The following is a 27,525-nucleotide window of genomic DNA, read 5'->3' on the forward strand; positions in this document are numbered from 1 at the left end:
TCATAGAAATTAATGGCGCAGACACGCAGTTTCATTTACCACATAGGCCTACTGAAGCTCGCAGTGTTTTCAGCCTCTGCTGCCTCAATTTATGAGTACATGAACACAAACATAATCTCTAAAACTGCTGTGCGTCTCTTCATGAGCATTTTACTTATTTTGAGAAAGTATCATCATATCATATACAAAGAGACAGCAGTTTAAAAAAAAATAAAATAAAATAAGCTTTACAGGAATTTAGTACACAAAACAGGACACATGCTTATTAGATAACCGTATTTGAGTTTATATATATGCTTTTATTTTTTTCCCAAACCATTGTTAGATGCAGTGTTTGTTTGCAAAGATTTGGTTTCAAAAACAGTATCTATAAACTATTTCTTTTGATTTTAAATCTGCATTGAACTTGATCATGGTGTAAATGTTTGAAAATTATTAACAGTTGCAAATAAACATTCATTAGAAATTTAGAAATGTAATCTTGCTACTGGGGTTCCTCAAGGCTCAGTACTTAGACCACTTCTCTTCTCCATCTCCATGACATCATGTAGATGAGGGAAGTCGTGGCCTAATGGTTAGAGAGTCAGACTCCCAATTGAAAGGTTGTGAGTTCAAGTCCCGGGCCGGTAGGAATTGTGGGTGGGGGGAGTGAATGTACAGTGCTCTCTCCACCCTCAATACCACGACTTAGGTGCCCTTGAGCAAGGCATTGAACCCCCAACTGCTCCCTGGGCGCCGCAGCATAAATGGCTGCCCACTGCTGCGGGTGTGTGCTCACAGTGTGTGTGTTCACTGCTCTGTGTGTGTGCACTTCGGATGGGTTAAATGCAGAGCACAAATTCTGAGTATGGGTCACCATACTTGGCTGAATGTCACGTCACTTTCATTAGGATCTGTCATTCAGAAGCAGGGCTTTTCTTATCACTGCTACGCTGATGACACCCAACTCTACTTCTCATTCCAACCATATGACCCGACGGTAGCTGCTCGCATTTCAGCCTGTCTGACATTTTATAGCTGGATGAATGACCATCACCTTCAGCTTAACCTTACGAAGACAGAACTGGTGTTTCCAGCTAACCTATTGCTTCATCACAACTTCTCTATACTGCTGGGTTCGTCAACCATTACTCCTTCGAGGACGGCCAGAAACCTAGGAGTTGTGATGGATCATCAATTAAGCTTCACAGACCACATTGCTACAACAAACAGGTCCTGCAGATTTGCCTTATACAACATTAGGAAGATTAGACCCTTCCTGTCAGAGCAAGCCACCCAACTTCTTGTCCAAGCTCTTGTTCTCTCTAGATTGGACTATTGTAATGCTCTCCTGGCGGGCCTTCCTGCATGTACTGTCAAACTTCTACAATTGATCCAGAATGCAGGGTTGTCTTCAATGAGCCAAAAAAAGCTCACGTTACTCCTCTCATGAGGTTACACTGACTACCAGTAGCCGCTCGCATCAAATTCAAGGTACTGATGCTAGCCTACAAGACGACCACTGGCATGACACCAACATACCTAAACTCACTGGTTAAATCTTATGTGCCCTCCAAAGTTTGCGCTCTGCAAGTGAACAACGCCTTGTGGTGTCATCCCAAAGAAGTTCAAAATCACTCTCACGGACCTTTTCCTGGACTGTGCCCAGCTGGTGGAATGACCTCCCAATCTCAATTCGTACAGTCTTTACTCATTTTCAAGAAACATCTAAAGTCTCATCTTTTTCGACAGCACTTAACCAACTAATACTAGCACTTTTCTTTTTCTTTTCTTTTCATTAAAAAAACTGGCTAGGCGTTCTATTCTAGACGAACTGAGACTTGTCATGGCACTTGTATTCTGTTGTTGTTGTTCTCTTGTTGACCTGACTGCTTCTAATGTTCTCATTTGTAAGTCACTTTGGATAAAAGCGTCTGCTAAATGATTAAATGTAAATTTAATGCAAATGTAATCAAAAAGTACTCAAAAGTAATTAGTTACATTACTTTATTAAAGAAATTATTAACCTACTACATTTCCAAAGTAACCTTCCCAATGTATTACATGGCATGAATGATGAAACCAACTGCAAAAATAAAGCCTTTACTGGCAGACCAAGACATGAAAAGTCACTCTGATGATTCTGGAGCAGTTTGTTCTTTAGTGTGTTTGTTCTGGTGGGTCTGAAAACTACCCAAATAACCAAATCTCTCACCGCAGATGGAGCAGGAGTAAGGTTTCTCTCCTGTATGAACTCGCTGATGGACCTTGAGGACGTCTGATCGAGCAAACGTCTTTTCACACTGTGAGCATTTAAACTGTCTTTCTCCAGTATGAATCCTCTGATGCTTTATTAAGTTAGTGTTTTGCTTGAAACTCTTCCCACAGATGCTGCAGTGATATGGGTTTTCCCCAGTGTGGATTCGCTTATGTTCCCTGAAATGAGTTGGATCAGAAAAACTCTTCCCGCAGTGGGCGCACAGATACGGTTTCTCTCCGGTGTGAATCCTCTCGTGACAATTCAGATTAGCAATCTGACGGAATCGTTTGTCGCAGTGTTTGCACTGATACGGTTTCTCATCAGAATGGATTTTCTGGTGTGACTTTAGAGAGCTTGAGTTTGTGAATGTTTTCCCACATTCACTGCACTGATACGGTCTCTCATTAGTGTGTAAACGCACATGTCTCTTGTAAAGAGATCCATAACTGAATCTTTTCTCGCAGTGAGGACACTTGTATGGTCTTTCTCCTGTGTGGATTCGCTTATGAACATCAAGATTTCCTTTATTGCTGAAATACTTGTCACATTCACTGCAGTGGAAAGACTTTTCACCGTGAGTCTTTAAGTGAACTTTTAGACTAGAATGATTGAAAAAAACCTTCCCGCACTGTTCACAGTGAAACTCCTTCTTCCCACTGTGCTCTTTTGAATGAAGTCTCCTCTCTTCTGCGGTAGGAAAGCTGATGTTGCATATCTTACAGCTGAAGTCTTTCTGTTCTGTGTGTGTTCTCTCGTGTCTCTTTAAATTACTCTCTGAACTCATTGTTTTTCCACAGGTGCTGCAGGAGAAACTCTTGGCCGTCAGCTGCTCTTTTGAAGTTGAGAGTGTTTCTTCATCTTCATCAGAAGATGAGCCACCATTGACATCTGAAAGGAACAAAAATTTAATAAAACAACTTTAAAATATACTTGAATAAAGATAGAAAACATCTAGGGATGCACCGAAATAAAAATTCTTGGCTGAAGCCCATTTTGCAATTTCAATAATTATACAGCGACCAGCAACAACCACTAGTGATGGGACGTTCGATTCTTTTCCATGAACCAGTTCTTTCAGACGGTTCGATTCAATAAATCGGTTGAAAAGACCGGTTCTTTTACGTTCGACACAATGATGTCAATGGCGATGACGTAATGGCGTCAAGTATATCAAACATTCAAATATATAAAGTCAGTAATCATAACTTCAGTCAGTTAAAAACCTCATAATCATGAAAAGTTTACAATTAAGTTTTGCAACAACGAACCCAAATAAAGTAACAGCAATAATGTGCATACAAGGATTTATGTCTTGAAGATAAAAGTAAATAAATTAGCTGTCAACGGCACAGAAACCATGATCCACTTACTATACATAATCCATTGCGATGTATTTGTTATTAAATAAACTAACGTTTTGCAAGACTGCCCTTCATTCAAGCGCTCGGTTTACCCGCGCTCATAACATTAGCAGAGAATCAGTTCAGAATCAATCACCAAAAGAATCAGTTTGGTTCTGATGCACTGTGTGTCAGTCTGCTTCACGCTGAATCACGCATGCGCAGTATCATCAGCTCCTCTGCTCTCGAACACGAGCGCTGTCTTGCTCTCTCTCCCTCATGCATATTAATCAATTGACATGGTGTTGATGTTTAAATCATTTAAAATGAGAATGTAAATCTGCTCACCCCATTTTTTTTTCTAAGAATTTTTTTTATTAAATTTCATATCGCAATATATATCGCAGAAAAATAAAATATTGCAATGTCATTTTTTCCCAATATCGTGCAGCCCTATGTGTTACTATCAAACTTTCCTAAAGATGGTACTCCTCTGGTACTGCTTGGTGACTTCACCATCCATCTAGATAAACCCCAAGCTGCTGACTTCAACACTCTGCTCGCCTCATTCGATCTAAAGCGAGTGGGGCTGTGAATCTTTGGCAAGGCAGCGATTCGATTACGATTCATAGGTTTTCGATTCGATTTAAGAACGATTTTTTCAAATTTAGCCAAGTTTTTAAGCCAAGCCAAGTTTTTAAAAAAGAGCTTAAAGAGTATTATGTATAAGCTAACATTTTGTCACACCAGGGGCGTAGCCATAATTTCAGAAGTGACAGAAATGTCAAATACAATAATTTTATGTATGTAGACTATATAATAATAATAATAATAATAATAATAATAATAATAATAATAGTAAGTATTATTATTATTATTTTATTTTTATTTTTTTACAAGGAATTTAAGCACTTTAATGCACTTTAAGCTCTTTTTTAAAAACTTGGCTTGCATACATTTTAACGTTTTTTTTTTTAACCTATGGTTCTCTAACCATAAATGCTACTGTAATTTGCCCCCTGACTAAGCATTTAAAGAATTTAGTAGAAGCATTTAAATAATCCCGTGAATGCACTTAAAGAATGCAGAATCGAATCGTTATAGTCGAATCGAATCGAATTTAATTGTGAATCGAATCGAATCGTTCTAAATTTGCAAAAATCATTCTTAAATCGAATCGAAAACCTATGAATCGTAATCGAATCGCTGCCTTGCCAAAGATTCACAGCCCTCTGGGCTGCAGAAAGTTAATAGTGCAAATCAAAAAACTCTACTGACCTAAAAGTGTATCAGTCACTCGTCTCTTTCTTTGCAAATGTCTCCAACTGCTTAAATGACTAAATGACCCTAACTACCACAACAAAATTAACAACTGTTCTGACCCTCTCACATTTCACAAAACTTTCTCTTCTCTTCCCTTCTCTGTCCTTTTCTCCCTCCTCCTCCATCAACTCTTACAGCTGATGCAATTTTTTTTTTTTCAAAAATAAAACAAGAACCAACAGTGACCAATTCCCCAGATCACAAACTGAAGATAACTTCATAACGACAAATACACACTCTCTCTCCTCTTCCTCTCCACTCTCTGAGATGGAAATTTCCAAACTTATCCTTTAGGATCATCCTACTACACAGCAAAATTCCCAGTGTTAATTTAACAGTCTGAGTGTAATAAAGAAATAATAACTCAAAGAAAAGACTCTAAATGAGTTCAGTGATTCAGGACAAATAATGAATACATTAAAACATAATAATCAAAAACCAATGACTTTTGCTCTTGGCTTGAGTGTATGTTATAACTTTGTTATACCAGCCAAACTAATTTTATAATTAAAAATCAAGGGTCAAGATCCCAACTAAAGCAAAAACTGACCACTATAATGGTGACACACAAATTGTGATTTTCTCGTTTGGTGATTATGTTTGCTATTATCAGGTGTCTTCAATAATGGTCAATCATAACTCAATTAATCACCTAATTATCCCATTAACTTGAACACTGCTTCAGAGTTTATAGAAGTCCACACTCAGAGTGTTAAATGAACACTGGGGATTTTGCTGTGTACTTGTCCACTTGATTCTATCCCCACTCACCTCCTTCATGCCATTTCTCATTCAGTCATACCTTTGCTAACACACATTAGCAACACCACTCTTCACACTGGTACATTTCCCACAGCATTTAAGCAGGCTTGGATAAGCCCACTGCTTAAAAAAACCCTCTTTAAATCCGGCACTTTTAGAAAACTGCAGACCCATATCCCATCTTCCGTTCATTGCAAAGACACTTGAGCAAATCTGTGCATCTTTCACAGAACAACTTCCTGGACAGCAACCAGTCTGGCTTCAAAAATGGCCAATCAACTGAGAATGCCCCGCTCCCGGTTACTGAAGCCCTGCGACTGGCAAGAGCAGCCTCCAAATCCTCAGTACTAACCATGCTGGATCTGTCTGCTGCTATTGACACCGTTAATCACCAGATTCTTCTGTCCCACTCATTAAGAAGGATGGGCATCTCAGGAATCACAGATAGATTTTTCAGGGTGTCTTGGAGGGGTAAGGTTTCTAAGTCACAACTTCTTGCTACTGGGGTTCCTCAAGGCTCAGTGCTTGCACCACTTTTCTTCTCCATCTACATGTCATCATTAGGATCTGTCATCCAGAAGCATGGCTTTTCTTATTACTGCTATTCTGATGACACTCATCTCTACTTCTCATTCCAACCAGATGATATGACGGTAGATATTCGCATTGCAGTCTGTCAGACAGACATTTCTAGCTAAGACAGTACTGCTTGAGATTCCAGCAAACCCATCGTTTCATCACAACTGCTCTATACAACTGGGTTCGTCAACCATGACTCTTTCAAGGGCAGCCAGTAACCTAGGAGTTGTGATCAATGATCAGTTTCACAGACCATATTCACGGAACAGAGCTTCACAGACCATATTACGGCCTTCTACAACATTAAGAAGATTGTGGCAGCTTTCCATTACCAGTACCAGGTCAACTCGACTCACCTCACCTTTCACTTTTTTCCATTGCAGATAGTACCTCCACAATAGTACCTGGTCGTCCTAGCGACGCCACAGAAAACTACCGTGACGTAATCTTCTACACGACACAAACCCGCTACCAACACACACAGGACAATGTATCAATCAAGTGTATCAAGTGTATGAATGAAACACCTCCTGCTGTGAGATGTGTAAGAATGGAAATAAGAGTTTATGTCTGCTGTGAGATGTGTAAGAACTGAACATAAGCTCATTAAAGGAGAAACAAACCTGGAGGAATGAAATCTTCATCTTCATCATCACCATCCCCATTATTCTCATCATCCTCCTCCTCCTCTTCCTCATCAGTGTGTTGTTGTTGTTTCTCTGTGGTGGTTTCTTCTCCTCTGCTCTCGATCAGGTTTCTGCAGTCCACCAGTTTGACGGAGCACATCTTCAGCGGCGTCTGCAGCATCTGCTGTTCTCCAGCGTTACAGTCAGAGGTTTGATCAGTGGATTCATGATCCTGAGCGTCAGTATAACAGAGTAAAGTGAGGCTGAGCTCTGAGTCCTGTGTGTCTCTGGATCTCTGATCTCTGACACTCCAGACTGAATCCTGAGCTTCTGTCCCATCAGTCTCACGCACCCAAACCTGCTCCACATCCTGACAAACACAATCAGTAATATATCTAGTGAGAGTATGATTAACAATAAGACATTGATTCACACAACAATCAGTCCATATTAGCAGCTAAAGATGAAATGAAGATCTGTTCAAACCTCTCTGTTCAGTTTGTCTCCTCTTTCTCTCAGCTTTGCCTCCAGTGAAGCCACCTCTTTCTTCAGCTGACAGATTTCTGTGATGAAATCCTCAATATCCAGCATGGACAGATCAGTTCCTACTGATTTACAGCAGACCACATCCACCTGCGCTTTCATGATCAACATCTGAACACAAACACTTCACGATTATTGAAAGACGCATGTATAAATGACTGATAAAACTAATTTGCATATGATTAGGTTCTTCAGAATACTTTCATTTTTTTATATTTACTATATTGAAAAAAATTATCTTAGTCTTTCATATATTATATCATTTTTACACTACTAAATGCTGAAATTATGTTTATTGGAGTGAACAGTCAAATAATTTAAAATAATTAACTTAATATTGTAAATGTGACCGTTGCCAAACTCACTAACCTTTCTTTATATTAATATAATTTAGTCAAATTCACTGCCTTCATATTGCCAGTCAATAATGTTACTGACGTTACTAATTATTAGTTCAAAGAATATTTACAATAACTTGTTTGTGGTTTTCTACTGAATGTCTGGGATAATGGTAAAAGAGCTAAATCTAAACATAAAAACCATTAAATAAAACGTTTAAAATACAAACCTTTTCATAACAAAGATATAAAAAAAAGATCGTAGAAGCAAAAAAGTGCTCAAGAAATCATAAAAATGTTAAAAACGAGCCTTTTGCTTATACAATGATGCATAATATTAAATCGCATTTAAGACATGTTTAGCTGCTGGATTTGAAGTATTAAAACATGATATTGAACTCGCTTCTCTGTAAAACATAAATCATCGTCCGACACACAGTAGCGAGATACAATAAAGCACACGGTCATAATCTCTTAAAGTACATTATGCAGTAAATTCACATAACCGACCTGAAATACGTCAATCACACAGCAGCAGAAAGAAAACCCGCACTACTTCTGTCGTGAGTTCTGCGCGAGACGCAGCAACATGTGACGCACTTCCGCCCCCTGCTGGACTGGAGCTGGATATTACTTCAGTTTATTGATGAAAATGAGCGCATTGACAGACAAAGGATGGTTGTAGGAAATGAGTGCTACAACAATCACAGACATAATAATAAGTTAACCCATTTTATATTACATATGATAAATACTTTTACGATTTTACTGTAGGGCTGGACTGGGATAAAAGTAAAGTTTTTGAACCGTAAGATTTGATCCAAAATACAGCAAAGCAGTAATATTATTACATTTGTTTAGCATTTAAATAGCTCTTCTAATTGAATATATTTTAAAATCGAATTTATTCCTGCGACTTAAGAGCTGAATTTTTTGCATGATTACTCCAGTCGCATGATCATCCAGAAATCATTCAAATATGCTGATTTGCTGCTCAAAAAACATTTATTACTATTATTATTATGTTGAAAACATATATACATTTTTTTCAGGTATCTTTGATGAACAGAAAGTTCAGAAGAACAGCATTTATCTGAAAAAAAAAAAAAAATTTTAACTTTATAAACGTATTTATAAACAATTTTGATAAATTTAAAGCATCCTTGCTAAATAAAAGTATTTCTTTTAATTCCAAAAAATCGCAGGGGACTAATATGTTTTTTTTTTTTTAAATGGTTTACATATTCTACACTCATGGCGTGCACACACTAGGAAAGGTTTAGATGCCTGTCTCCGCTGCAAGTCCCTATAAATCACTTCGCCAATTCAACGACTCTCTTCTCCTCCTGCCTGCCTCTTTGGCCTGCATCCCTCGCCGCAGAACAAGCCTGTTCTTGATAATGCTGCTGTGAAAACTTGGGAAAAATGATAAGGAAGATGGGGTGAAGCGATCTTTATTTAGCCAGAACAAAATACATAATTACTCTGTCTATAGCGCATTGTGATTGGATGTTTACACTGTCAATATAGAAGACAAACCAATGGGGCACTGGCTGCTCACTGTCCCAGCGGGATGGTCCTCGACAAAAAAAACAAAACAAGGCCCCAATATACTTCAAACTAAATCGAAGAACGCACTGATATGATGTCATTTCGAACAAAATTAGGCCAGAACAAAGTTCATTTTGATTTAGTTTGGCTACTAAACACCTTTGAGATTCCATTGGTCCGTGCCAGCAATCGATGGGTGTGTTCTGAAACTCCACCTTCTTTGACGTGCAATTATTTTTTCTTTGTTCGTTTCTTTATCAACAGAGGTCAGGAAAGAGAAAACAATATCTCCTAGTCACTAGCAACATGAATACACTGGGGTGTCGAATAGCTGAGCTTGCACAGATGTATCCACACCCGTACGATTGAGAGATGTTAAAGGTGCACTGTGTAATTTTTAGCAGCATCTAGCAGTGAGGTTGTGAATCGCAACTAACGGCTCAGTGCCCCGCTCACCCTCCCTTTAGCGAAGCCACGGTGGTGGACGCATGTAAAGATGTCGTCGGTAATGACAGCAGAGAGTAATGAGATTTCTTTACAAAGGTGAATCAAGGAATTATATTTACTTAATTATTCAATACATCAATGTTATTGCAAATGTTCACATACCTGTTCGACATTGTGTCAGGGTTTTATTCGCAAGAACAACAAAGTTATCAAACGTGCTCTTTAGAGCAGTTGGACGATTTAGGGCTGCTGTAGAAACATGTTGGCGACTTCCATGTCAGAGGACATGTGGTGTATGTAGATAGAAATAACTCAATCTAATGTAATAAAAACATAACGGTTCATAAAGAAAGGTCTTTATACAACACTGAAAACATAGTTATGTCGATTATATTGCATTTATGTAAATAGATTGTTGTAAATATTACACATTGCACCTTTAAAGATTAAGAGAAAGCATTTAATTTCAATAAAGTCATGACACCACATAAATATAAAAAGGTGTAATAATGTATCCAGTTTAATAAAATAAATGAACACTAATAAAATAAAGTAACAGACCGACCATATATTTTTTTTTCCACACCATCAAGTTTCAAGTTTGTATTTATTTATAAAGCACATTTTAAAACAGCAAGCAGGGCTGACCAAAGTACTAATCAATGAACAATTATAAAAATAAAACACTTTCATCACATCACAATGAATTAAAAGCTAAAGAAAAAAAGTAGATTATAAGAGAAGATTTAAAAACAGTTAGAGATTGAGCCGTTCAATTCACAGTCTAGGCCCGGCAATCACAAAGGCTCTGTCTCCTCTTTTCTTTAGCTGTGATCTTATCTGGGGACAGCCAAAAGTCTCTGATCACCAGACCTCAGGTTTCGTGTGGGATTGTGTGGACAGAGAAGCTCGGGCAAATAGCTCTGTGACAGATTGCTTACGGATTTAAAAACAGAGAATAATTTTAAACTCAATTCTAAAATGCACAGGTAGCCAACCTGCTTACTTTTCCTTTTGAGGAACTTTGCAGAAGCATTCTGTACTGATTGGAGACGAGCAATAGAGTGTTTGGTGATGCCATAGTATAGAGAGAGTTGCAATAATCCAACTGTGATGTAATGAGTGCATGGACAGCAATCTCAAAGGTTTTTCAAATTTGGGGTTGTGGTCCCAGAGAACAGCCAAGTTCTTAGTGCAAGATGAAGTTGGAGAAAGGTAATCCGGATCAATGTTACTGCAATTAAAGTTGCCGTGGGGGCCAAAGACTATAACCTCGGTTTTGGATTAATTTGCGTCATTGCGTTTCAGAGGCAAATAAATGTGTATCATCTGCATAGCAATGGAATGATACACCATGCCTTAAGAAAGAGCTGAGAGGAAGCAAACACAGAGAGAAAAGAATGGGTGCAAGAATAGACCCTTGCGGCACTCCACAAAAGAGTTGGGTTGGAGAGGGAAAAAAAAAATTAACAAGTTTGACAGAAAAACTTCTATTTTTTAGATAGGATCTAAACCAACTTAGGACAGTTCCCTGGATGCCCACATACAATTATATTTGGGATAAGAGAGTTTTATGATCAACTGTATCAAAAGCCAAGGTTAAGTCTAACAGTATTAGGATCACAGAATCACCAGCATCAGTCGCTAACAGTATATCATTAGAAACCCTTAATAAAGCAGACTCAGTGCTGTGCAGATACTTAAAACCAGACTGGAAAGTTTCGAAAATTTGATTTAAGAAAAGACTGGAGTTGATAAAGAACCGTTTTCTCCAATATTTTTGTAATAAAAGGACGTGTCAAAGAAATTATTAAAATCTCTATAATCAAGTGAAGGATTCTTAAGGAGAGGTGTAACAGTGGCTTGTTTTAGTATGTCGGGGATAGTCCCAGTGCTCAAGCATTTATTCAGAAAAGACACCAAACATGTTCCAACAAATTCAAAGATTCACATCATGCTAAAGTTTTCAGACTTTGAGACATTCACACTTCTCATAAAGTACTTATTACGGTTCTTCTGTATATCAGACTTGATACTTGACTCTTAACTTCTGCTAATCATTATTATTATTTGTATTATTTTGCCAGCAGTGGAATGTTCGGAAACGGTACACCATCACTCAACCTCTTTGAACTTATTTTTGCCCCAAAACAAATAATGAAAATGAACTTTGTACAGTATTCCGGTGATTTTAAAAACATTGGCCCACCGGGAATTTTCCTGGTATGCTCAATTACCAATCCAGCCCTGAGTGTAGGAAATTGGGTACTACAATCACAGACATAATGATTATGTTAATCCATTTTATATTACATTAAATAAGTACTTATAAGTAAAATAGACAATTTTATTGACACAGAAATGCACAGCTATATGCATCTAAGATGATTTATGTGAGTTTTTAAAGGGGGGGGGGGGGGGGGGGGGGTGAAATGCTATTTCATGCATACTGAGTTTTTTACACTGTTAAAGAGTTGGATTCCCATGCTAAACATGGACAAAGTTTAAAAAATTAATTTGTACGTTTGAAGGAGTATTTTTACTCTTTACGGTTTGTAACAAGTTTTGGAACGTTTTTTTCGAGTATGGCTCTGTGTGACGTTAGATGGAGCGGAATCTCCTTATATGGGTCCCAAGGGCACTTCTGCCAGAAGAGCTCGCGCTCCCGTGGAGCAGAGACGAGACATTCACTGATCAGAGCGAGAGACTGAAATGTCACAAAAGAAGTGTGTTTTTGGTTGCCAGGGCAAGACAACCCTGCACAGATTACCAAAAAAAAAAAAAAAAATACATCAAGGGACCAGTGGATGGAGTTTATTTTTAAAGAGCATCGACGGAGTTGTGCAAGTGTTTTTGTTTGTTCCCTGCATTTCGAAGATGCTTGTTTTACAAACAAGGCCCAGTTTGATGCCGGATTTGCATATAGTTTATTTCTTAAAGGTGCCATATGCAAAAATTGAGGTAAAAATATCCAAAATATGACCTACACGCATCAAAAGAATGAGAAGAAATAAGGGCGATGATGTCATTAAAAAAATGTCAAGTTATAGTGCTGCAGAGATACCAACCTTAATTAGCATTAGCATTACTAGCCGCGGCCTGACAGGTGTCGTAATACCAGTTTCGGCCATGGGAGGCGGTATGCAGGCAACATAACCACCAGCCAACCTGCAATACACAAATAACTCGCACGGCTTGTGGCCGTGTACTTGAACCTGATGTCAATCATGTGGAAAGTACAGCCCACTACTTTATTAAAGTTCAGGGAAGAGAGCGTCACCCGCTACAGGGAAACAACCGCACTCGGAAACACAAATCAAATCCAATAAGAAAAGGAGCCGAACCAGAGTAAACATCGGCACTGCTTTCAATCACTGGAGACAACTGATGGACCTGAAATAAATGAGGTTCCACTCCGAACTTGCAACATTTCTTTTGGATTGGTAAGTATGATGCTGTTAGTATTTCGCTAGAAGTTTGTTTTATATGTTTGTGTATTTGTTTTCGGGAAGTTATAATATAGAAATGTATAGAAGGCTGTTCGATAAACGTGCTAATGTTAACGATGGCTAACCGTAGCTGCGTTTGATAATTAGCTAGCTATAACTTACCCATTGTTTTATTTCATTATTAACCTGCTCTGTCTAGTCTGTTGGTCTCCGTGTCCTCTTTGCTTCGTGGTTTCGTGGTTTTTCTGTGCGTGAGAAAATTGATGTGTGGCGTGAAAGTGTGTGAAAAAAGTCAATTGCGTGTGTTTCACGGTGAATGCTTGAGAGTTGGCTGCTCTGGTTACGTTGGTTGGCGCTAGCTTTGATCAGCTGTCTGATGTTTACCAATGATGTTGACAGAATGCTGTCTGTCAAATTAATTTAATTCAAATAATGTGTATATACAACTCAAAATGTAATATGAAGAAAACGAATAGGAACATATTGACTGGTAAAGGTGAAGGGGAGTAGCTTGAAGATGTCATGTTTCAAAATCACTTGACATCACCCAACGTTCCTCTGGAGGCAAAACGTCCTCTTTTAGGCTTCGGCTATGGCTGTAGTGTTGTTGTGAAGGTAGGGGCAGAGGACAGAGACTATGCCGTTTCTCGTTTGTTACTCTAGAGTAAACCAATTCACTTTATTGAGGCATACTGCCCCCATCTGGTATGGAATGTGGAGTATGACTTGATTTTTTTTTTTGCCAGACATGACTGATGCCACCTTTAAAGATAATGCAGTCCCAACGAAAAAGGGTCACGATCGTGTGTTGGAACCGCAGGCGGTGAGTAAAACTGCTTCAAATATCTCTGTGTTGTTAACTTAGCTATCGGCGTGTAAGCACATCAAGTAAACTTCTTGTACACCCTTAGAGATAAAAAAAAAAGACGACATAAAGTGTAACGGAGGCCAGCGAGTAGTGCTGTGCAGGTAAACCTCCCCGATCTCAAGAGACGCACTAGCAACAGACACTAGTGGCTATAGCCATTTAGCCTCCTTGTTAGAGGAGACCCGGGTTCAAGCCCCGCTCGGAGCGAGTACAAGGAGCGTCAGAAAGGACCCGGGAGAGTGGGGTTACATAAGCAAATATATACAGTTTCAATACATACCACATAGAGACGCTGTTGTAGTCGTTGCTGCTGCTGCTCTCGTTCAGTTTCAGCCTCGGGATCTGATTCTGGATCATAATTAAACGGCTGAATCTGACTGTAAGCCATGGTTTGTTTTGGATGATGTTTTTTTTTCCCTCGGGGTAATGTCACAGCTTCCAAACGCTCTCAACGCAAAAGCCTACTCGCACTCGTGATTCTTTAGCTCCGCCCACACGTCACGCCTTTTTTTTTCAAAAAAAATCGGCACTGACTTTTTTTCTCTTATAAATATGATAAAACTAAAGACTTTTTTGGAGATATGAAGGATGCAGTACTACTCTATAGGTACTCAAGATTAACAGGATATTGAGTGAAAATGAGCATTTCACCCCCCCCCCCCCCTTTAAGTTACTGAATTGTTTTAAAAACAGTCAATGTTGAGTATCTTCAGACTTTATTTGATAGTTAATTGGAAGTAAATTAGAACATTTTTTCAAGCTCAATTCTTGGAGAGCCACAGGTCTGCAGAGTTTAGCTTCAACTCACAACTGCTTGGGAGTTTCTAGTGATCCTGAAGAGCTTGATTAGCTGGATCAGGTGTGTTTGAATTGGGTTGGAGCTAAACTGGAGCTAAACTAAGCTGTGCCCTCCAGGAAATGAGTTTGAGACCAAAGTTATATATATAAAAACAAAACAGGCACTCTTTGGTGTGGAATAGCTCCAGATCTATATCATACGGTTCATGTTTTACATTCAAATCATCATGTGTATGGTGTTACTGTCATATATCTCATGGCATGAATTATGAAAGCAACTGCCGAAATAAATCCTTTACTGACAGACCAAGACATGAAAGTCACTCTGATGATTCTGGAGCAGTTTGTTCTTTAGGGTGTTTGTTTTGGTGGGTCTGAAAACTACCTAAATAAGCGAATCTCTCGCCGCAGATGGAGCAGGAGAAAGGTTTCTCTCCTGTATGAACTCGCTGATGGACCTTAAGGACATCTGATCGAGCAAACGTCTTTTCACACTGTGAGCATTTAAACGGTCTTTCTCCAGTATGAATCCTCTGATGCATTATTAAGTTAGTGTTTTGTGTGAAATTCATCCCACAAATGCTGCAGTGATATGGTTTTTCCCCAGTGTGGATTCGCTTATGTTCCCTGAAATGAGTTGGATCAGAAAAACTCTTCCCGCAGTGGGCGCACAGATACGGTTTCTCTCCGGTGTGAATCCTCTCGTGACAATTCAGATTTGTTCTTTGACGGAATCGTTTGTCGCAGTGTTTGCACTGATACGGTTTCTCATCTGAATGGATTTTCTGGTGTGACTTTAGAGAGCCTAAGTCTGTGAAGGCTTTCCCACATTCTCTGCACTGATACGGTCTCTCATTGGTGTGCAAACGCACATGTTTCTTCAGATGAGATCCGTGATTGAAGCTTTTCTCGCAGTGAGGACACTTGTATGGTCTTTCTCCCGTGTGGATTCGCTTATGAGCATCAAGATTTCCTTTGGTGCTGAAATACTTGCCACATTCACTGCAGTGGAAAGACTTTTCACCGTGAGTCTTTAAGTGAAGTTTTAGACTAGAATGATGGAAAAAAACCTTCCCGCATTGTTCACAGTGAAACTCCTTCTTCCCACTGTGCTCTTTTGAATGAAGTCTCTTCTCTTCTGCTGTAGGAAAGCTGATGTTGCATATCTTACAGCTGAAGTCTTTCTGTTCTGTGTGTGTTCTCTCGTGTCTTGCTAAATGACTCTCTGAACTCAGTGTTTTTCCACAGGTGCTGCAGGAGAAACTCTTGGTCTGCAGCTGTGTTTCTTCATCTCCATCAGAAGATGAGCCACCATTAACATCTGAAAGGAACAAAACTTTAATAAAACAACTTTAAAATATACTTGGATAAAGATATTTGATCACGTCACGCTGTTGGCCTTTTTGATTATTCAAACACAGACAGAGCTATATGTTTTGCTATTTTTGGCCATATAATTTTGGTTGCCAAATACTTTTGGTTTCCCACACCTGTGTGATGGAAGTGATGGAAGTACTGATCTCCTAATCTCAAATAATAATGGAAATCTTACCTTCTATCACATGCAATTACTATTGCTCACCCTGTTAAAATCCACTTTGTAGTCATTTATCGTGCCTTAGATCAACTGACCAGCTTCTTTGAGGAATTGGATGTGTTACTATCAAACTTTCCAGAGGATGGTACTCCTCTGGTACTGCTCGGTGACTTCACCATCCATTTAGATAAATCCCAAGCTGCTGACTTCAATACTCTGCTCGCCTCATTCGATCTAAAGCGAGCGTCTAATACTCACAAGTCGGGTAACCAACATTTTAGTTGCTCCACTGCACACCTCAGACCACTTCATCACTTCCAACCTCACACTGACTCCTGACACAGCACACACTCCTCCGCAGGTCACCTTTCGATGTAAACTACGCCCACTCTCTCCTTCTCGCCTATCCTCTATGGTTTCATCCTCACTTCCTTCACTCTCTCAGTTTTCAGCACTGGACGCAATCAGTGCTATTGACAATCTCCATTCTAACACCTTGCTTCGACAAATTTTACCCACTTTCATCCAGACCAGCATGCACTTCCCCCTCTGCCCCTTGGAACATCGCTCTATTTCCTCTTTGCAGCCCTGAGTTCAGTGCAAATAAAACAACTCTACCAACCTTAATGTGTATCAGTCACTCATCTGTTCCTTCTCTGCAAAGTCTCCGTTGCTAAAATGACATACTACCAAAACAAACTTATCAACTGTTCTGACCCCAGTCACCTCCTTCAGGCCATTTCTTCTTCAGTCATACCTTCGCTAACAAACATTTTCAACACCTCTATTCACTCTGGTACATTTCCTACAGCATTTAAGCAGGCTCGTGTAAGCACACTGCTTAAAAAAAGCTTCTCTAAATCCAGCACTTTTAGAACAAAATAAACATAAAAATACAGACCTGTATCCCTTCTTACATTTCATTGCAAAGACACTTGAGTGAGCTGTGTTCAACCAGCTCTCTAAGTTCCTTTTACAGAACAACCTGCTGGACAGCAACCAGTCCGGCTTCAAAAGTGGCCACTCAACTGAGACTGCTCTGCTCTTGGTTACTGGTGCCCTGCAACTGGCAAGAGCAGCTTCCAAATCCTCAGTACTCGTCTTACTGGACCTGTCTGCTGCTTTTGAAACCGTTAATCACCAGATTCTACTGTCCACCCTCAGAACAGTGGGCATCTCTGGAACTGCACTCCTGTGGTTCAAGTCCTACCTCTCAGATAGATCCTTCAGGGTGTCTTAAAGTGGTGAGGTTTCTAAGTCACAAAATCTTGCTACTGGGGTTCCTCAAGGCTCAGTGCTTGCACCACTCCTCTTCTCTATCTACATGTCGTCATTAGGATCTGTCATTCAGAAGCATGGCTTTTCTTACCACTGCTATGCTGATGACACTCAACTCTTCTTCTTATTCCGACCAGATGATTCGGCGGTAGCTGCTCGCATTGCAGTCTGTCAGACAGACATTCCTAGCGAAGACAGAACTGTTTGAGGTTCCAGCAAATCCATCGTTTCATCACAACTGCTCTATACAACTGGGTTCGTCAACCTTAACTCTTTTAAGTACAGCCAAAAACCTGGGAGTTATGATGGACCATCAGTTGAGCTTCACAGACCATATTGCTATAACGGCCTGGTCCTGCAGATTTGCCTTATACAACATTAGCAAGATTAGACCCTTTATGTCAGAGCAAACCACAAAACTTCTTGTCCAAGCTCTTGTTCTCTTTAGCCTGGACTATTGCAATGCTCTCTTGATGGCCCTTCTAGCACGTACTATCTATATACAACTATTTACAACAGCAGTGAGAGTGGTCCACAATTAGCCAAAAAAAGCTTACCTTACTTCTCTCCTTTTCAGTTTACACTGGCTACCATTAGCCGCTTGCATCAAATAGGGCTGGGCGATATATCTAACGATATGATCATTCGCATTTAATCAGTAAATCTGGTTCCCTGATTACTGCTAAATCACCATCACCTGCTTCTAAATGGAGTGACATTTTATAGACAGAGCTGTAGATCACTGAAAAGCTACACAATATTGCGTTCATTATCCCAGATGAATCGCCTTCGATAATGAACGTGACATTGCGTAGCTTGTCAGCCCTAGCATCAAATTCAAGGTACTGATGCATGCCTACAAGGCAACCACTGGCACTGAACCAATATATCTAAAGTTAATATCGCTAGTTCAAACTTAGTTTGAAAACTAATAAACTTAAACTTATTAAAATTTTGCGCCGTCAAGAAGCTTGCGTTTTGCAAGTTGAATGGCGTCTTGTTTTGCTAACCAAAAGCACAAAATCACTCTCATTGACCTTTTCCTGAACTGTACCCAGCTGGTTGAATCATTCCTGATCCTATTCGAACAGCTCTTTAACCAATAATAATAATAAAAATAAAAGGTCTTAAGACATATGTTTTTTTTTTTTTTTTTTTTTTACAAGCACCTGACTAACTAAATCCTAGCACTTACTTTTTCTATTCTATTCCATTCTATATATATATATAAAAAACTAGCTACGTGTACTCTGCTAGACTAACTGAGACATGTCAAGGCATTTTTGTATAGAAGAAATTGTGGCCTAGTGGTTAGAAAGTTTGATTCCTAGCCCTAGGGTTGTGGGTTCGAGTCTTGGGCTGGCAATACCATGACTGTGGTGTCCTTGAGCAAGGCACCGAACCCCGAACTGTTTCCCGGGCGCCGCAGCAAAAATGGCTGCCCACTGCTCCAGGTGTGTGCTCACTGCTGTATGTGGGTTTGGGAACTTTGGATGGGTTAAATGCAGAGCACGAATTCTGAGTATGGGTCACCATACTTGGGTGTATGTCACGTCACTATTAATGTTGTTGTTATCTTGTTGGTCTGACTGCTTCTATTGTTCTCATTTCAAAATCACTTTGGATAAAATTATCTGCAAAAGGAATAAATGTAAAAGTAATGATTCATAATGTATGAATATTTGTCACACTATACTGAAAAACAATCAAAGTGTGATGTTTGGCCAAACCCTGCAGCCCTACAAACAAACACAGAAAACCTGGAGCTCTTAAAAAGGGACATTTTTAATCCCATTCAAAAAATTATCAGAAATGTGTCAATTTGATTTTCCTGTAAATCGTTTAGCACTACTAAAATTTTCCATCATGGTCCCAAATATCTCTGAAAATCTGCGCCATCAGTCAATGTGAGCCTGATCCTGCAGAGTCGCTGCTGACAATGAAGTGTCATTTAAAACAACATAAAAAGAGAAACAAACCTGGAGGAACAAAATCTTCATCATCATCATCCCCATTATTCTCCTCCTCCTCATCAGTGTGTTGTTGTTGTTGTTTCTCTGCGGTGGTTTCTTCTCCTCTGCTCTCGATCAGGTTCCTGCAGTCCACCAGTTTGACGGAGCACATCTTCAGCGGCGTCTGCAGCATCTGCTGTTCTCCAGCGTTACAGTCAGAGGTTTGATCAGTGGATTCATGATCCTGAGCGTCAGTATAACAGAGTAAAGTGAGGCTGAGCTCTGAGTCCTGTGTGTCTCTGGATCTCTGATCTCTGACGCTCCAGACTGAATCCTGAGCTTCTGTCCCATCAGTCTCACGCACCCAAACCTGCTCCACATCCTGACAAACACAATCAGTAATATATCTAGTGAGAGTATGATTAACAATAAGACATTGATTCACACAACAATCAGTCAATATTAGCAGCTAAAGATGAAATGAAGATCTGTTCAAACCTCTCTGTTCAGTTTGTCTCCTCTTTCTCTCAGCTTTGCCTCCAGTGAAGCCACCTCTTTCTTCAGCTGACAGATTTCTGTGATGAAATCCTCAATATCCAGCATGGACAGATCAGTTCCTACTGATTTACAGCAGACCACATCCACCTGCGCTTTCATGATCAACATCTGAACACAAAAACTTCATGATTATTGAAAGACGCATCCATAAATGATTGATAAAACTGATTAACATATTATAAGGTGTTTCTTCAAATTAATTTTATTGTATTTTTAAAATGTATCTTAGTCTTTCATATATGATATAATTTTTTTACACTACTAAATATTAAAATTATGTTTATCGGAGTGAATAGTCAAATAATTTATCATAACTTAATATTGTAAATGTAACTGTTGCCAATCTCACTAACCTTTCTTCATATTAATATAATTTAGTAAAATCAACTGCCTTCATATAGATGGTTAATAAAGTTACTCCTAATTATTAGTTCAAAGAATATTTACAATAACTTTTTTATGGTTTTCTACTGAATGTCTGGGATAATGGTAAAGCAGCCACATCTAAACATAAAAAGCATTCAATAAAACGCGTCAAATGCAAAACCTTTCATAACAAATATTTAAAAAAGTGACCTTAGAGACAAAAAAGTAAACAATGTTATAAACGTGACTTATGCTTTATATCAAATATTTTACAATGAAGCAAAATATTAGCTGCGGGATTTGAAGTATTAAAACAATGATATTGAACTCTCTGTAAAACATAAATCATCGTCCGACACACAATAACGAGATACGATAAAGCACACGGTCATGACATCTTAAAGTACATTATGAAGTAAATTCACATTTACCGACCTGAAATACGTTAATCACACAGCAGCAGAAAGAAAACTCTGTATTACTGGTACTACCTCCGTCGTGAGCTCTGAGCAACATATGACGCACTTCCGCCCCCTGCTGGACTGGAGCGCTGGAAATGACTTCAGTTTGATGAAAATGAGCGCCACTGACAGACGGATGATTGTAGGAAAATGAGTGCAACAATCACAGACATATGATTAGTTAACCCATTTTGTATTACGTATGATAAATACTTATGCAAAATAGCCTATTTTGTAGACAGATTTGCACACTAAAAGATAATTTATGTGAGTTAAGGAAACTGCTGGTGTTGTTTAGCCAAGCACTAATGACGTGACTCACATATGTCCGGGACATTTTTCACCTAAAATTAACAACAAATGTAGAAAGCCTAAATTAACAATAACAGTCGCTCTCTTGAACCCCGCCTTAAATCCGTTAAGTATAATATACAGTACATAAGTAAAGCATATGGGGTAAATTTAATCACATGCAGTATTCTCACAAATACAAAATAATAATAATTTACATACATGGCCATTTTTTACATATTTTATGTGAATTACTGTAGATCTCTGACAGTTTCTGATCTTCATTCTTCTGTGAAATTAACGCTGATATTCTGCACATCAGAACAACTGTGAACACTACATTTATACAACAGTAGTTTGAGTTATTTAATTGTTTTATAAAAAAATAATGTCAAGTAACGTCAAACTTTAATTGATAGTTCATATGATTTGGCTCCATATCTGAGAATATTTTCTTAAATCTGATTCTTGGAGGGCCACAGGTCTGCAGAGTTTATCTCCAACTCACAACTTCTTGGAAGTTTCTAGTGATCCTGAAGAGCTTGATTAGCTGGATCAGGTGTGTTTGATTAGGGTTGGAGCTAAATTGTGCAGAGCTGCTCTCCAGGAAATGAGTTTGACACCAACGTTATATGAGGAAAAATAACAGGCACAAATAACACAACTCACTCTCTGGTGTGGAATAGCCTACTGTACGAACAGTGAAATCACTCAGTGATCCTGGACTTAATATCCACACTACGAACACTGCTCAGAAATCCAATTCACCTGATCCATAATATATGGTTCATGTTTTAAATTGAAATCATAATTTGTATGATGCTATTGTCATATATCACATGGCATGAATGATGAAAGCAACTGCAGAAATAAAGCCTTTACTGACAGACCAAGACATGAAAGTCACTCTGATGATTCTGGAGCAGTTTGTTCTTTAGTGTGTTTGTTCTGGTGGGTCTGAAAACTACCTAAATAAGGGAATCTCTCGCCGCAGATGGGGCAGGAGTAAGGTTTCTCTCCTGTATGAACTCGCTGATGGATCTTAAGGACGTCTGATCGAGTAAACGTCTTTTCACACTGTGAGCATTTAAACTGTCTTTCTCCAGTATGAATCCTCTGATGCTTTATTAAGTTAGTGTTTTGCGTGAAACTCTTCCCACAGATGCTGCAGTGATATGGTTTTTCCCCAGTGTGGATTCGCTTATGTTCCCTGAAATGAGTTGGATCAGAAAAACTCTTCCCACAGTGGGCGCACAGATACGGTTTCTTTCCGGTGTGAATCCTCTCGTGACAATTCAGATTAGCAACCTGACGGAATCGTTTGTCGCAGTGTTTGCACTGAAAGGGTTTCTCATCTGAATGGATTTTCTGGTGTGGCTTTAGAGATCTTGAGTCTGTGAAGGCTTTCCCACATTCACTGCACTGATACGGTCTCTCATTAGTATGGAAATGCAAATGTGTCCTCAGATGAGATCCGTGATTGAATCTTCTCTCGCAGTGAGGACACTTGTATGGTCTTTCTCCCATGTGGATTCGCTTATGAGCAACAAGATTTCCTTTGGTGCTGAAATACTTGTCACATTCATTGCAGTGGAAAAACTTTTCGATGTGTGTTTTTTATGAGCTTTCATAATTTGAGCAGTGGTGAAAAAAACCTTCCCACACTGTTCGCAGTGAAATACCTTACTGTGCTCTTTTGAGTGAAGTCTCTTCTCTTCTGTGGTAGGAAAGCTGATGTTGCATATCTTACAGCTGAAGTCTTTCTGATCTGTGTGTGTTCTCTCATGTCTTACTAAATGGCCCTCTGAACTCAGTGTTTTTCCACAGGTGCTGCAGGAGAAACTCTTGACCGTCAGCTGTTCTTTTGATGTTGAGACTGTTTTTTCATCTCTATCAGAAGATGAGCCACCATTGACATCTGAAAGGGAAAAAAACTTTAATAAAGAACTTTAAAATATAGCTGAATAAAGTTAGATAACATCTAGGGATGCACTGAATGAAAATTCTTGGCTGAAGCACATTTTGCAATTTCAATAATCATACCAGTGTAACCCCTCTCTCCCGGGTCCTCACCGCAACACTACGTACTCACTCTGAGTGGGCCTTCGAACCTGGGTCTCCAGCATCGGAGGTGGACGCACTAACAAGGAGGCTCAATGACTGCAGCCAGTTGCTAGTGCGTCTCTTGAGATCAGGGGAGTGAGGTTTTACCTGCACAGCACCTACCCGCTGGCATCCGTTACACTCACCCCCCCTAAACCTCACTCTCATCCGGGTCACGGCACCAATGTAACCCCTCTCCCCCGGGTCCTCACCGCCACAACTCGTCCTTCCTCCAACTGGGCCTCAAAACCCAGATCTCAGCCATGGGAGGCGGATGCACTTAAAAGGAGGCTAAATGACTGCAGCCACTTGCATCAATTACTAATGCATCTCTTGAGATCAGGGGAGTGAGGTTTGGCGGCACAGTTCCGACTCTCTGTTCTCCATTACACCAACAACAACCACTCTTTTCTCCTCATCGAAGACATAAGATGCAGTGCTAATGAGTCTCTCGCTGTCAGTGCTTGTAATGATTTTTTGTTTTTCACTGACATCTTTTAATACTACCTGCGTGACGCCATCGACAAGGCACTTGAGTATTTATTTTCTCCCCCTTCTTTACTCTTTGTACAGCTTGTTCTAATATACTTGTATAGGACAACTGTTCTCACTTTGTGCTTTTAAATCTCGACTACTCGTGGTTCATGCTACAGTAAATGAAAAGACATTAAACAGTTCTTATCATTAAACGCTGATTAATTCATAGCCGTATGCAACAGTTACATGTGTAAATGGTCAATAAGACTTTTTATCTTCTTTTTTTCATAGTTATCACTGAACAACTATGCCGTGTTAAAATAAAATAATTATTAATTTCTAAAATAATATTTATCATGCAAGCAGAGAGATGTCATGACAAATGTTTAGTGATCATTTGAACTCGACTGAATTAATTCAATGCACACATTTTGCAGCACTCTTTATGCGAGTCTAATGTTTAGTGAACTTAACTAATGTTCATGTGCAATGCAAACCAGCAAAAGATAAAGATGCAAACACGTAAACAAGTAAAAATGTATCTGCCACTCCTGCAGCCCTCTCCACTAATGTCCCTTTTTCCCACACCCATCGCACAATTGGGAGGGGTGGATGTACTGCTCTCCTAATCTAAAATGAATGGAAATTTGATCTTCTACCGGGCAGTTCATTTGAATCACATGCAATTACTATAACCCACCCTGTTAAAATCCACTTTGTAGTCATTTATCGTGACCCAGGTCAACTGGGCAACTTCTTGGTTAAGTTGGATGTGTTACTGTCAAACTTTCCTGAGGATGGTACTCCTCTGGTACTGCTCGGTGACTTCACCATCCATCTAGATAAACCCCAAGCCTCTGACTTCAACACTCTGCTGTCGTTATTTGATCTAATGCGAGCGTCTAATACGGCTACTCACAAGTCAGGCAACCAACTGGACCTCATCTGCACATGCTATTGCTCCACTGACAACACTTTAGTTACTCCACTACACACCTCAGACCACTTCCTCATCACTTCCAACCTCACACTAACTCCTGACACAGCACACGCTCCTCCGCAGGTCACCTTTCAATGCAAACTACGCCCACTCTCTCCTTCTCGCCTATCCTCTATGGTTTAATCCACACTTCCTTCACTCTCTCAGTTTTCAGCACTGGACACAATCAATGCTATTGACAATCTCCATTATAACATCTTGCTTTGACAAATTTTGCCCACTTTCATCCAAACGAGCATGCACTTCCCCCTCTGCCCCTTGGAACATCGCTCTATTTCCTCTTTGCAGCCCTGAGTTCAGTGCAAATAAAAAAACTCTACCGACCTTAATGTGTATCAGTCACTCATCTGTTCCTTCTCTGCAAACGTCTCGACTGCTAAAATGACATACTACCAAAATTATCAAATGTTCTGACTCTCAAACACTTTTCAAAGCTTTCTCTTCTCTTTCCTCTTTTCCCTCCTCCTTCATCAACTCTTACAGCTAACAGCAACCAGTCTGGCTTCAAAGGCGGCCAATCAACTAAGACTGCCCTGCTCGCAGTTACTGAAGCCCTGCAAACTGGCAGGAGCAGCTTCCAAATCCTCAGTACTAATCTTAATGGATCTGTCTGCTGCTATTGACACCATTAATCACCAGATTCTTCTGTCCCACTCAGAACAGTGGGCATCTCAGGAACCGCACTCCTGTGGTTCAAGTCCTACCTCTCAGATAGATCCTTCAGGGTGTATAGGAGGGATGAGGTATCTAAGCCACAACTTCTTGCTATTGGGGTTCCTCAAGGCTCAGTGCTTGGACAACTTTATCAAAATATTGTCGTAAATATGTCAATTTGAATTTGCTATAAGTTTTTCATTTTCCATCATGTTCCCAAATATCTCAGAAAATCTGCACCATCAACCAATATAAACCTGATCAGAGTCTCTGCTGACTTTCAAGTGTCATGAAAAAAGGTCATGAAAGGATAAATAAACCGTGAAGAATGAAATCTTCATCTTCACCATCTTCATCATCCTCCCCATTATTCTCCTCCTCCTCCTCCTCCTCTTCCTCATCAGTGTGTTGTTGTTTCTCAGCGGTGGTTTCTTCTCCTCTGCTCTCGATCAGGTTCCTGCAGTCCACCAGTTTGACGGAGCACATCTTCAGCGGCGTCTGCAGCATCTGCTGTTCTCCAGCGTTACAGTCAGAGGTTTGATCAGTGGATTCATGATCCTGAGCGTCAGTATAACAGAGTAAAGTGAGGCTGAGCTCTGAGTCCTGTGTGTCTCTGGATCTCTGATCTCTGACGCTCCAGACTGAATCCTGAGCTTCTGTCCCATCAGTCTCACGCACCCAAACCTGCTCCACATCCTGACAAACACAATCAGTAATATATCTAGTGAGAGTATGATTAACAATAAGACATTGATTCACACAACAATCAGTCCATATTAGCAGCTAAAGATGAAATGAAGATCTGTTCAAACCTCTCTGTTCAGTTTGTCTCCTCTTTCTCTCAGCTTTGCCTCCAGTGAAGCCACCTCTTTCTTCAGCTGACAGATTTCTGTGATGAAATCCTCAATATCCAGCATGGACAGATCAGTTCCTACTGATTTACAGCAGACCACATCCACCTGCGCTTTCATGATCAACATCTGAACACAAAAACTTAATGGTTACTGGAAGACACATTGATTATGGACTGAAAAAAAACTAATTCACATATAATTAGATGTTTCTTCAGATTCTTCAATCTCACTAACCTTTCTTTATACTAATACAATTTATTAAAATGAACTGCCTTGTTACAAAGATGATTTATGCTTTCTATCAAATATTATACAATAATGCATAATATTAATCACATTTAAGAAACGTTTAGCTGCTGGATTTGAAGTATTAAAACATGATATTGAACTCGCTTCTCTGTAAAACATAAATCATCGTCCGACACACAGTAGCGAGATACAATAAAGCACACTGTCATAATCTCTTAAAGTACATTATGCAGTAAATTCACATAACCGACCTGAAATACGTTAATCACACAGCAGCAGAGTCTGCGCGAGACGCAGCAACATATGACGCACTTCCGCCCCCTGCTGGACTGGAGCGCTGGATAGGACTTCAGTTTGACGAAAATGAGCGCATTGACAGACAACGGATGCTTGTAGGAAAATGAGTGAAACAATCACAGATATAATGATTAGTTAACCCATTTTATATTTCATATAATACATACTTAAGCAAAATAGTGGATTTTATTGACACCGATTGTGTGAGTTAAGGAAACTGCTGGTGTTATGTAGCCAAGCACTAATTACGTGACTCACATATGTCCGGGACATATTTCACCTAAAATGAACAACAAATGTAACAATAACAGTCCCTCTCTCAAGCCCCGCCTTATATCTGTTAATGACAGTTATCCTGATAGCAACTCTTCTAAGCTCTTTTAAAATACTGTACATCTGTTTAAAGCCTGTTTTAAAATATTATAAGTATAATATAGAGTAAAGTATATGGTAGTATATGGGGTAAATGTAATCATATGCAGTAATGTCACAAATACAAAATAATAATAATAATAATTTACATACAACCCTACTGGAAAAAAAAAAGCATATGCTGGTTAGGTATGTTTTGATGCTGGGATGCTG

General features: G+C 39.4%; 1 protein-coding gene across 1 annotated transcript; it reads right to left on the reverse strand.

The window, feature by feature from the left end:
- Positions 1–1,969: 1,969 nt before the first annotated feature.
- LOC127948406 (putative zinc finger protein 286B) lies at positions 1,970–26,511 on the reverse strand. The gene is made up of 6 exons (XM_052544839.1): positions 26,353–26,511; positions 26,009–26,236; positions 20,129–20,296; positions 19,801–20,012; positions 6,867–7,264; positions 1,970–3,127 (listed from the first exon to the last, which is right to left on the reverse strand). The coding sequence occupies exons 1-6, from the start codon at positions 26,509–26,511 to the stop codon at positions 2,109–2,111; spliced, it is 2,184 nt and encodes a 727-aa protein (XP_052400799.1). The 3' UTR covers positions 1,970–2,108.
- Between the last annotated feature and the right edge of the window lie 1,014 nt (positions 26,512–27,525).

Source organism: Carassius gibelio, chromosome B1 (assembly GCF_023724105.1).
Source record: "Carassius gibelio isolate Cgi1373 ecotype wild population from Czech Republic chromosome B1, carGib1.2-hapl.c, whole genome shotgun sequence".
In the NCBI taxonomy this organism is placed as follows: Eukaryota; Metazoa; Chordata; class Actinopteri; order Cypriniformes; family Cyprinidae; genus Carassius; species Carassius gibelio.

Bases quoted from the DNA above. Each gene is read 5' to 3' on its own strand.
- LOC127948406 (XM_052544839.1), bottom strand. From the start codon at position 26,511: ATGAAAGCGCAGGTGGATGTGGTCTGCTGTAAATCAGTAGGAACTGAT. The intron at 20,013-20,128 runs GTTTGAACAGAT...TGTGTTTGTCAG, and splicing joins GAGACAAACTGAACAGAGAG to GATGTGGAGCAGGTTTGGGT. The intron at 3,128-6,866 runs GTTTGTTTCTCC...TGTTCCTTTCAG, and splicing joins TGAAGATTTCATTCCTCCAG to ATGTCAATGGTGGCTCATCT.